A 13723-nucleotide genomic window follows, 5' to 3' on the forward strand; every position below is an offset into this window, starting at 1 on the left:
GTAGTCTACTCTTGTCATCTTTATGGCTCTTTTCTGGCCTGTCAGTTTTTGTGTTTTTTTTTAGATTACTACTTCTGTCTACAACAAAGGGGGGAGGGGGCATTCTCCTGGAAGGGCTTGGTAATGTGCAATAAAAACAATAAGTATTAGTAGCATCAGTGTTGGCATGTTACCTTTTAAAAGTTTAGTGTGATATCAGTGGAAGGTAATGATTACTGTACATGTTTGGCAACTGTCATCATTTTCAATATGAACATGAAATACTGAAGGGTAAGTTTCAAGTCTACTAAAACCAGCTTTTCAGTTTAAACCAGATGTCCAGAGAGAAAGGTCTGCTCTGTTGATCATTTATGTTCTCCCATTTAATAAAGTCATAACTTCAAACTGTGGCACTAACTGATTTTGGCAGTATGGTATTCAGCAATCTCTGTTAACTATCATGCAGATTTTTTAGTAGGATAAAGTAAAGAACCCATAATAAATTTGTTCATTCATTTTCAAATACCTGCTTTATATGATTTGGGGCTGACGGAGCAGAAGCCTATCATAGCATGCAATAGGCATATATCAGTCCTAGAAGTTTGTGTGCATAGTAACACATACATGCACCTTTACCTGCTTTAGAGGATCAACAGTTCACCTACTTGCATATCTTTAAATATTATAAAAACAAGAATCCTTAGCAAATATCCGGCATTGCCAGTGTATAACCTACTGTAGGAATTCTAAATACTGAACACATTCATTATGAAATAATGTACAATTTGGAATGAGAACTGTATATCTGTCCTACAGTATTGTCATTGTGAGTTTTAAAAAGGCATATGTTATCAGTTCTTGCACAAATGACATACTAAGTCTTATTATATACCCATCTTATTGATTATATCAAGTTTACCCATATATATATATATATATATATATATATATATATATATATATATATATAGTGTGCCTAGCTGGTGGTCAGTGGTGCCACATTCACTGAGTAGACATAGCAAATTTACTGGCTGACATATTTAGCGTAATCTTCACCTCCAACTCTCCCCTGTCTCCCACAATGAAATACCTGCTAGCCTAATCCCCTCATCTATTAACAAGTAGCCGGTCCCAATCGTACTTGTTAAGGCCAAAAACATAGCCTCAGTGACTCCCAACAATATACCAGATGCATCCTAAATAGCTTCAAATGTGACCCATCAGGATCACATGAGCCACTTTTCAATTACAGACTAAAAACAGACTTTGTACCACAAGAAAGGAGGACTGCTAAGGTTATCCCACTTCATAAGGGTAGGCCATCAAATGACCCCAGAAACTACAGATGTATTCGTCTGAGAAGTCTCCTATGCAAAGCCATGGAAATGATCACCAAGGGCCTAGGCACAGGTCAGGCATGTTTTTATCAACCAGAGGAGAAGTTGTGGATAGTAATTAATAACGAGTTGAAGGTTTTATCTGGGAATGGAAGAGGTCAACAGTCTAGTGGGGTAGGTTGGTCCTCCCAACAGAACAACATGGTTTAGTATTATCTGATTTGAAAGGATAATTTAGAGCTACAAAGTTAAAGCTCTTCTACATAACACAAGGAGAAAGCTATAATTCAAAGCAGAAAGGGATGATGGTGAAGCAGAGAGGAAGTTAAAGAAATAGAGAGAGAATGGGATTCTGAATGCATATCATACCTCTCAACCTCTTAGCACAAGAAATCTGGACAAAGCCTAAATGAAGAGACAAAGGCCCTAAAATAGGGATATATGTTAAATATTGCTTTTATAGACTTAGAAAGCTGCTAGAATAACAGCTTTTGTCTTAGCATGCATTTTCTGAAGGAAAAGAAGTTTAAAACCCAAATGTATGACATTATTTAGTTATTTTGATCCTCAGTGAAATGCCAGAAAACCACACATTTTATGAGGAGTAGGCCAAAAATATGATGCAACAATCTGGACATTCTGCGAAAATCTGGACAGTTGAGAGATACGATGCAGATCCTTAAAGAGAATAACAACAGCCATACAGAATGCTGTATTCACTAAGTAGCAGAAAGTTTTCTAAGAACTAATCTAACACAGAAATGGAGAAAGGAGGTTCTGTGCTAGGGATGACTGCAGTTAGGGGTATAGAGAATAGGAAAGAAGGAGCTGGAATTTACTGGAGGAAACTGGCAAAGGAACCAAGGTATCAGGAGCAAATACTCAGAGAGGGAAAGGTAATAGAATGGCAACAGACAAAGAAGACATTTGCACTGCAGCCTAGAGACTGCCTTCCTTAACAAGGATTGATATCAGAATATAGGCAAAGAGAAAGGGGTGGGGAATCCTTAGTGAAAGACCTGCATCAGCAGAGCTTCTAATAGAAGAGCAGAAGCTGCTGTTAAAAAAGGGTGAATTAGTAGGACTATAAAATATTGTATAACTATAGGAATCAATCAGAGAAGTTCAGAAAAAGATTGGAAAGAAAGAATGGCTAAGCAATTCACAAAGAAACAATGGGAGGACATATGTATGGCTCCCAAATATACAAAAAACTGTCGAATGCTTAAGATTTTTGCTTGGAAGTGTTTTCATAGATATTTTTAGGGTCTATATTATATCATCAGACTCTTAAAAAAGCGAATGCTGATTGATCGACCTAATTTAAGTGAAAGCTTACAATCTCGAACTGTCAGATCAGTGATTTTTTTCCCAGGGAAAATAATCACTGATCCAAAACACATACACACAACACAAGCACTCCAAACAAACAGAAATCCACACACATACACCTAAAATCTGATACCTAACCCTACACTGAACTATGCACACAGCATTAACTACCCACTTACCTTAACCCAAACCCTAACCCTAAGGTCCGTCACTATCGCACACTCACCTCACCTGCTCCCTAACCCTAACTCACTTAAATCCGCCCTAACACTCACATCCACACAATCGCACACTTACCTGAATCCGACTGGTAACTTTCCACCATAATACTGAAAATATGAAGCAACAGAAATGGACAACCGAATTCTTTCCCTAGGAAAAAATTTGTGTTTCTGCTGCTTCGATATTTTGCAGTTTCACGAAAATAAGTTTGATCAATCAGCGTTCGCTTTTTTAAGCGTTCAAGGATATAATATAGACCCTATTTTTATACCCAAGCAGTCTCCAAAGGCTTTTTCTCCAGGTAGATTTCAAATGTTGAAGGTGTGAGGGAAGAAAGAGATAAATGGGAACATACGTTTTGGGAGTGTAATGACTTGGCACACTTTAAAAATTCCCAGCAGAGTACTCTGTCAGAAATACTGGGTGAGCAAATGGGTGTAACTAAGGATATTATTTTTTGAGCTGGGATACAGGATCTGAATTGCCTAAGCATAGTAAGGCCTTGTTAATTTTCATTTTAATTCTGATGGCTGAAAAAAACAATTACTAAAAAATAGAAAACAAAGTCTAAACCTGCCATATTTGAAATAGTGAATACTGTCCCAGAGATAAAATAACTGGAAGTGAGATCTTTACAAAAGGGTAGGAGCAAATTACATAGAAAAAAATGGAAATTGTGGTAACAATACATACAGAAAACTCTTTTAGAGGAAGAATGAGATTTAAGGAAAGGCAGGAATTGACCAAATTATGTAATGTTAGACTGATTATATTGTACAGAAGAATATATGTGATCTAACCATGAACATGTTAATATGGTTTCTTTTATATAAATGTAAGTTTGCCTATGTCACAAGTGATAATTCAATAAAGGTACGTAAAAGGAAAGAAATAGGCAATCTTCAGCCACTGCCGACCAACCCAGTTTGGCTTTGTCAGTGCAAGGTCATTGCTAACAAATGTTTTTGAGAATGTCATCAAGGCAATGGATGAGGAGAAAATGGTGTATAATGCCTACCTGGACCTAGCAAATGTGTTCAGTGCAATACCCCACTCAGGTATAGTTGACAAACTCACTGAACTGAACATAAACCCCTACATAACTCACTGGATTGCCAGCTGGCTCACAGGCAAAACACAGGAAGTCAGGATTGGTGGTACCACCTCCACTAAGAAACCAGTCACCAGAGGGGTATCTTAGCTGTCTGTGCTGACACCTCTCTTATTGGCATCTGCTTCTTGGAGGTAAAGGCTAATGTCAAGAGCCTTTGGCTGACTAAGTTCACAGATGACTGCAAATAGTAGACAGTAATCTGGCCTTTGACCAAGATGTTGCCAAGGTGGTAAGAAAATCATTCTACGTCACCCAACTTATAAGTAATAGCATGTAATCTAGGCACAAAGAAGTCACAGTTTCACTTCATTCGACCCTTATCAGACCGATCATCAAGCATTATGCTTCCTTCTGCATGTACCTTTATGGATTACCTTAAACCCCTATCTCTATACTGTCTCTTCTACAAGTTACTGAGAGGGGATCTATGGCTGGAGTAAAAGCATCCTTACATACATCTCTGATTGAACTTTCTCACATCCACAAAATGAGCAACTTTAAAAACACTAGAGCCAAGTATTTACATTTTACTTCTGCTATAAATAAGGCATGTTGGTGAGACAGATATGTGTCTCAGAATATCTCCATGCTCTGGAACAGGATCCCCATCCATGTGAAGCAGAGTCCGTATGTAACTCTATTTAACTGTAACCTTATCCAATGAATAAGAAATCAGAAATTCTTTCTCCTGTGTCTTTAATACACAGAGGCAGACATTAATGCCCAAATTAACATACTCCACCACATAACTTCTAAAGACTTCCTAACTAGCATATCCCTCTTCTCATAAATGCCCATATATGTATATATAATGTGTGTGTGTATATAAATATATATATATATATATATATATATATATATATATATATTATATGAAATTATATAGGGACACAATTGGGTAGAGTTGCATGGCTAGGCTTATAAAGACCCTGGTGGCTGTTAGCCTAGTATATACCTATAAACTTATGAACCTACACACACATTATATAACTATAAATATATATATGTGTGTGTGTGTGTGTGTGTGTGTGTGTGTGTGTGTGTGTATGTGTGTGTACCCACACATATTATATGTGCATACATATGTATATATATATATATATATATATATATATATATATATATATAGATAGATATAGATATATATGTATGTATATAATATATATATATATATATATATATATATATATATATATATATATAGATCTAGGACTGTTGAACGAAAGTTCAACAGTCCGAATCCAAAATCACCGAACGCACTTTAACGAAAGCGCTTTTACCGAAAAAGCACTTTTGTTAAAGTGCGTCAAAAAAAAAAGAGGAAAAACAACAAAAAGGTGTTTATGCAGGGGGCTATGCCCCCTGCAACTGCCCATGTGGGGGGCTGTACCCCCCACACCCCCCTACTTTAATATTCTCACTCCGTGATTGCACTACAGTGGGGAAAAGGAAAAAAATTCCCTTAGCCGCACAGTAGTACGATCTCCACAATAGTCATTCCCCGACGACTCCCTCTGGCTGCAGGCATAAATACGCGAAAGTGCTTTTTCGTTAAAAGCACTTTCGCCTAAATATGCCCAGCCATTAAGCCTCCGGTGAAAAGCACCATCGAGCATCAGTCCTAGACCCATATACATATATATATCTATATATATATATATATATATATATATATATATATATATATATATATATATATATATATATATATATATATATATATATATATATATATATATATATATACACACACACACATTTACATCTAGGTATGTACTGTTATATTTCATTGAGAGGAAAAAAGCACTGACACAATTGATCAAAATCATGTGTTATTGAAAATACAAATTACAGTAACACATTTCACAAAAAATGTCATATATGGTAAATATACCGCCAAAAACTGCACCTCCCAAACCTTCTTTATTTAAATATACTAACTCCATAGTCATGCAACCATGGGGAAAATAGAAGTAGCAAGGCAAAATAGTGATTAACACTATTGCATGGCAATTCCTATGATCCAAAACCACACCAGTAGTGGTTTTCTAGAGCCTTACTCAGTTTTGTATCAAATGTGATTCAGTTTTTGATCAAATGTGTCAGCATTTTTTTTTTCTTTTATGATGAAATATAATTCAGTCAAATGATATGTAACATTATATATATTATATATATATATGGGTCCCCTTCAGAAGATCAAGTCAACAGAAAGTTGAGCATCATATGGTTGAGACCATATGATTGACTTTCCAAAATGTTAAATCTTTTTTATGGAGATTGCGGTACAGTGTGGATCAGTGAGTTTTCCCTTTTCCCCATGGTAGTGCTTTCTTGAAGTTAGTACATATAATATGCAGGGGATGCAGGGGGCAAGCTCCCTGCAAAAAACAGATTTTTGTTGTTTTGCAGTGTTCAACTTTTTGGAAAGTTGATCATAAGGTCTCATCCATATGGCATTCAAGTTTCTGTTGAGTTGATCTTTTGAAGCAGATATGGCTGAGATTTATTTGATCTAAAATCAGTGTATTTAAAAATTGCTGCTGGCATAAAATATCTAAAACTCAGTATATCAAAAACTGTAAATATTTCATGCTGTATGATCCTTTAGTTGTTATATATATATTGCAGGGGGTGCGAGGGTGTGGGAGGACTTGCCCTGCTGCATAAAAGAGGTTTTCTTTTATGATATTTTGAGTGTAGATATTCTGAGCTTCTATATTTTGACTGTTAGATATGCTGACATATACCTACATATCTGTTCTTTCCCTGTCTTTCTTTCTGTCTATAAGGTACTGATATACTGTGCTGAATGGTTTCAGAAATTTCTGCTTGCAAAAATTCAATATTTTCTGTGTATTACATGGCTCCTGTGTCTTTGCCATGTTTCTCAGACCTTCATGGAAATGCGATTCTGTAGAAAACTTTAATTTACTTGTTATAGTTTTATATTCTTTTCCAACATAAAATCTGTTTTCCCATTGTTAACCTGATGAAAACTCAAATTTAAGTCTGAAAATTATGCATAGCAGACTCAAAAATAATAACATGATTTTTGAACTTATAAACATGCTGCATAGAATTGCAAAGTAAACAGGCAAGGCAACAAATTCATAGAAAAATATGTAAAGATTGTGCAGAAATGTTAAAGCACACAAAGCATACATAACTGAAATAAGTATTGTGAAAAGGATAAGAATTCACATATTTATCCAGCTATACACATTGGGAAACTCCTAAGATGCTGTAATCAGGTATCAATCAAGTACTGAGTAAAGAAGAAAGCTGAAAGAGACAGGGAAAGAAGGAAGTGGTAAAAGGAATTGGGTGGAGGCAGTAAATGGGAGTTAAGGAGTTAAGGGAGAGTGCCACAACAGCACAATACCATAGATAAAGACGTAGAAGAATACATTTATTTTTCACTGCTGACATTTTTGAGAAAAATGTGTGCAGTTTAGTTTTTTAACCCCTGATGGCTAACTAAATGGCATATCAATATTCATTTGTGGAATTGAGCAGTTTTTCTTTGATTTTGTTTTGTTATGATTTGTCAAAACCACACTGACTTGCATGGAGTGAGCTGATGAAGCACTGAAGTACTTTATTTTCTTTCACGTCTCCCCACTGTAGTATCACCATGGGGTTGATATATATATATATATATATATATATATATATATATTTATATATATATATATATATATATATATATATATATATGGATCCCCTACTATTTACCGAAACGCCACAACGCCGAAACACAAATCACCGACACCAAAAGACCGACAACACAGATTACCGACAATACACACAACCATACATGCACTAACCTTAACCCAAACCCTAACCCTAAGTTCCGATACAACCGCACACTTACCCTACCTGCACCCTAACCCTAACTCACTTAATCCACCCTTAAACATGTATTCCGTCACTATCGCACACTTACCCTACCCGCACCCTAACCCTAACTCACTTAACCCACCCCTAAAACTACAGTCTCTCACTATCGCACACTTACCTGTCTGCTCCCTAACTCTATCGCACACTTACCGAGTCCGTCGGGTTCTCACCTTGTTGGTCATCTGTGTTGTCGGTCCTTTGGTGTCGGTGATTTGTGTTTCGGCGTTGTGGCGTTTTGGTAAATAGTAGGGGATCCATGTATATATATATATATATATATATATATATATATATATATATATATATATAAATATATATATATATATATATATATATATATATATATATATATATATATATATATATATATATATATATATATATATATATATATATGCATACATATATATATATGCATACATATATATATATATAAAAAAATCTCTCCACAAGTAGGCTATGGGAGGCATGCCCCCTGTAAAATAAAAAAAAATTCCTGTTTTTATGCCTTGTAATTTCTGTTTTTCAGTACTGAAAAACTGAATTAGTGAGACTCATTTGATAAGTAGGTTATCACAGGGGAAGTGTAATTAAACTTCTCAGAATGGTTTCGTGCTCCAGTTATATATGGCAGAATTTTGAAATCTACCTTAAGGAGAGAAATGGAAATTGTAGCAAAATTTGCATCCTGACTTTCTTTGAGAGAAGCTACCACACCACCTGCAGGCATTTTGCTCCTGTATCCCTTGATTAATATAATAATTTCTAAAATTGCTGCACATTAAGGAAAAGTAATTTTCTCTGTAGTGACTTAATTTAAAGAGCTCATTTTTAAACTTTAAAAGTGATTGCTATAACCAGCATGTAGTATCAGTCAATGTCTTTCTTTTTCTTTTTTCTTATTAGTCTTGAGAGATAAGATGAAAAATAGTGTCCAATAATTCAGAGCTGCAAGATGGCACTTCAGACAGAATGTTGAGTTTTTTGATTTTTTTCTGTTCATCTGAAGGCTATGAAGTTGGGGATTTAACTGTGCCCAAAGCTATTGCAAACTTCCTCAGTCATAGACACCTTGGCAGATATTATAATCTGAGAATAATAATCCTCAAAAATAGTTTGATGTGTACACTGAATTTTAAGTCAGCCCCTCTTTTTAAAAAATCGAATATTTAAGCAAAAAAGCACAACAGCATGTGTTGCTGGACAAAAATACCACTCCTGAGGGTGATAAAATCGGTATTTGTGTAGGCCCTGATGGTGGCATAGAGAGATAAAACCATGGCAACATCCCACATAACTCAAGTTCAATTAACAATTTGGGTGTTTGACAGCAAAGAAGGGTTACTGGGCGTGCCTATCCCAGGAGGGTGGGAGCATGATGGGTCTCTCATTTGTAGAGCCCTGGTAGAGTCTGGAACTCAGAGAGAGATGATCCCAGGCTGAAAGTGGACAGAGGGAAGGTTTGAACTGCATAACGGCCCAGGGCAGGGATATGCACTCAGATTCACTTCCCACTGCCTGTCCAGCCCAGTACTGACATCAGCATGCTGGTAGAGGGGATTTAGAGTTGATAAAAACCCTGAAAGCTGCAATATGATGGTTTTGTGCCTTTTACCCCTAAAGGATATGTGCATGAGATTGGGGGATGTCCTGTGTAAGGGCTCAACCATGAGGGATCCCCCCCCCCCCCAGCACTGGTTAGACTGGAGAGATGACAGGTTTCTGAGAATCTAAAGAAAGAACAGTAAGAGCAAGCTACAGAGAAAGCCTGAAGTCATTTCTGGTATAGAGAAAATAAAATCACACACACACACACACACACACACACACACACACACACACACACACACACACACACACACCTGGTAATTGCTTATCTGATAGTGTCATATCTCAGAGAATCATACTCTGTCAAGCCTGTTTAATTGATTGGAGTTGACCCTACATCTTTAATAGCTCAACCTAAGATTCTGTGACTTCACACTTCTTGCAGCAGTTAAGAAGGTGCAGGGAGAAAACTCACCTGCATGGTGGGTGGAGACAGGTTGCTTTCTGCACAAATGAGCCTTGTGTATTGGTCTGTTCCGTTGAATAGCCCCACTGACTCACATTCAATTGAAATGCAACCAGTTCAAATGTACAATAAGTATAACACCGCAAGGTGAAACCAAATGTTTTGGCCTCCCAGGAATATTGCCATTACACAATGACAACACATACTCATGTTGTGCTTTATTACCATTTTATATCAGTTTCAAAAATAGGGTGAATGCTTTTCCTGCTACTGAATTAAACAGTTTTATTACCATGTAGCATTACCATTGAGTCTAGAGATTATTAGCAAGTCAGAAAAACATTTATTTAGTCACTGTATAGCCTGCACAACTCAAGTTCAGAGATCCTCTTATACTTTATAAATTATGTTCCGTTTATTAAGTTTTCATAAACTTTAAAATAACTTACATCTATGTTCTTTTTTATTTCAGCTTGCAGCCATGGTTGTCTCAATGTACATTTACTGTAAACTTGACAAAAGCTGAATGGCATAAATGGAAGAATCCCCAGTAATCTGCTTCGGACATCTTGTTTTGAAAATTATGTAACTTTATTAAATCATTTGTTAATGGATAATGACAAAATCAATCAAATGGAAACTGAACATAAATGGAAGCAAAGTACCACAATCTGCTGTAATTCTACTTCATCCCTCGTTTAGAAATTGCCAATATCCCATCTCCAACACATAGAACTATTGCTCAGATATATGTTTTACTTTTGATGGCCTTTAAAGTGGTACTGTGAACTTTTAATAGCTATTTTGATCACTAGTATGACGATTACATACTAGAACATAACCATTCAGTGATAAATTATATACATTCTGTAGAACTATAAATACTGCATTTGTGTATTTTATATTTTATTATTTATATAAGGAAATGTGATTGAAGTTTTGCATTTGGCAAGTGTATATTTAATTCCTTATGCCTAATTGTTAGTACTGCATTGGACTTTTTGTTGTGCATAGCAAATGGTACTCAAATCCTGCAGAGAAATTCAACTCAGGAATAGACAGTGCTTCACTGAGACTGTGCGTTGCTACAAATTAATTATACCAGCAAAAAGGTTTACAAATTATACCAGCAAAAAAATAAATAAACATTGTTTTATCTCCAGAGAATAATACATTATTTTCATAAGACATAGTATAAAGCATTGAAAATGGCTACTCTTTTGATTATCCCTGGTAATTTTGTTATTGTGCCAGATGGTATAGTGACTTGAAAGTAATTAACTCTTGATGTTTTCTTAAACATTGGCCTGAACAACATGTCCTACATGGACTGACTCAAAGCTTTGTCATTATACTCAGTATCCTACAGACTGCTAAGGTGTGACCTGTGTCTAACATACAAGGCATCCTCCAACCCATTATCGATGGGTTTACTGCACATCTGCAAGTCAAATGGCAGGAGGAATCTAAACCTCTTCTGCAATGGTTTGGAGGGACAGGTATATCTCAAAGAGGATACCGCTGCACTGGAACAGACTCCCCAGCCACATAAAACAAAATTCATCCCTGTCTGTATTCAAGTGCAACTTGAATCTATAAATGAAAAACAAGAAAATTTACCCCAGTACTGCCCCCTGTATAACTAATGGACAGACGTAGCTCCTAAATGCTTTATCCCATGCATGGGTCCCCTCAAATGATATGGTATGATTATGTATATATAACTATATGTTACTATATAGTTATCGACCATAGGATGGGCAAGGCCAGTCTCTAATCAGGTAGGATAGGTTAATTTGAGCACAAAAAGAGAAACTGGCTAAGCTTAGAGTGACTCACAATGGCAGATAGCCTAGTACTTACCTATGAAGCAATAACTCTAGCAATTGCCATATGCTGTGTGAGCTACCTTGTTTCCCTTGAAGAATTACTTTGCACAATGCCTTAACAAGTACAATCTTGCTTAGTTAGCCTTTCTCAAGTATAATGTATCAAGCCACACAAGTGGAACTATTGAGATTCTTTAGTGAACTATAATATAAATAAATAGAATTTATATTTGATAAGGCCCCATAGTAGTCCAGTAAAAGGCAGAATACAAAGAATGTGGAATTAATGAAATTCTTCCTTTTTTTCCCACAATGTTTTGCATGAAAACAGCAGCCATGCAATATTCACCTACTTTGTATCAGTCTTTTGGTTCAGATAACTTAATTTAACAAACTCTTAAGATACTAAATTAACTACACTGAGTAGGAAGGACAAGGAATACATAAAGAGATGGGTTCTTCTAAATGTTTTGATTTTTTGGAGGTATCATTTCTGTTTTCATATTTTAATAGCAGGCTGCATAGTGTAAACCCATGTCTGTCACTGTGATGTAGGGGTGTGGCTATAACATGAAATTTTTAAAATACTACATGTTAGCAGTAAAAAGGTCTCTAAAAACCATGGTAAAGCCACTTCCTGTAACATCATAAATGTGCTCATAAAATATTCCCATAGTTCTTTGGGATGTACCTTTAAATATTCTTAAAATATCAAGGCAGGAATGAGCCAGACAAGGATTAATGATGCATGTGTTACGATGTGAGTAAGCCAGTTTTTGTAAACACAATTATCAAACTGTGGATTTAAAGCATGAAGTCTGTACAGTGATGATGTGTAGGTTAGTTATGCTGGTATCTTAGGGTCAGGTATGGGTTTTCTATCCTCTGACAACATTAAAATTAATTGTTCTTAATCTATGCTTTAAACTTATTAACACTGAATATTTGTCTAACACTGCAGTCTTGTTCCAGGGCTCTGAATAAAAACTACTCCACAAAAATAATAAAGAATTATCATTCTGAAGGAAATTACATTAATTTTATACTGTTGCTATTTGTAAACAAAGCAGCTGAAATGTCTATGCAGAGAGGTTATCATATTTTTGGTTTCTGGAAATAATAGGAAATGTTAAAGGAAAACTATCCTTTAACAACACAAGTGTGGATGTATAGAATCATTATCCAGAACTGAGAGAGTTAGTACAGTGTGGTTACACTAGAAAAAAACTTAAACTGGCTTGTACAAATGGGACGAAACTTGTTCTATTTCATCTAAAACATGGAGTATTTCTGCCCAGCATTCCATTTCATCATTCATTACTTGTTTACTGTCCTACTTCTGTTTTTTTTAATTTCTCTGTTTTAGGGTTGACATTATCCCAAATATAATGGTAAGTTAAGTATAAATATAGCCTGAAGAAGTTATGCCTTATAGTAGTACTGTAATAATCTTTAACTTATGAGGCAACTCATTGGATATTATGAAACGGTACGTGCTTTTGTTAGTTTTAAAACTGTAAATTTATTTTTAAAAGTAGATCATAGGATCTGATGCTGAGCTTGTTTCTGCTACAGTTTAGATGCAGAGATTTAAAGACAAATGAATCTTATAAAGACTAAACTCAGTCCCACCAAGGGTGAGAACGCTGACATGATTGTACTCAGCTTCTGTCACCTAATTCAGAAAACTCATATATTCTTTAAATGCAATACATTTGTGCACATATGGCTTTATCAGATATGAAAAAATTTCTCATTCCATTCCATAATTAATCTTATTATTAGACTTGCACAAAGAAATTATGATTGCCATAAAATATACTTCTAGTGTTAACCTGGGTCAGCATTAGTTTTCCAAATATTTATTTAAACCATATATATATATATATATATATATATATATATATATATATATATATGTCACTGCCAAAGCTGATAGCTCTTATATAATCTTATTTTCCATATAGTCTTGCCTTCCATTTTAACACTTGGG

The 13723-nt window shown here is 35.5% G+C and overlaps 1 protein-coding gene across 2 annotated transcripts in view; it reads left to right on the forward strand.

Annotated features, from left to right (window-relative positions):
* TSPAN1 (tetraspanin 1) overlaps window positions 1-11063 on the forward strand; it is a 167163-nt gene extending 156100 nt beyond the window's left edge. For both annotated transcript variants that reach the window (XM_044085944.1, XM_044085945.1), the window contains exon 8: window positions 10374-11063. In XM_044085944.1, the coding sequence (XP_043941879.1) occupies window positions 10374-10427 (54 nt within the window). In that variant the 3' untranslated portion in view covers window positions 10428-11063. The remainder of the gene's footprint in view (window positions 1-10373) is intronic.
* Window positions 11064-13723: the final 2660 nt, after the last annotated feature.

This window comes from Protopterus annectens, chromosome 10.part0 (genome assembly GCF_019279795.1).
Source record: "Protopterus annectens isolate FY-2018-M chromosome 10.part0, PAN1.0, whole genome shotgun sequence".
NCBI lineage: Eukaryota > Metazoa > Chordata > Ceratodontiformes > Protopteridae > Protopterus > Protopterus annectens.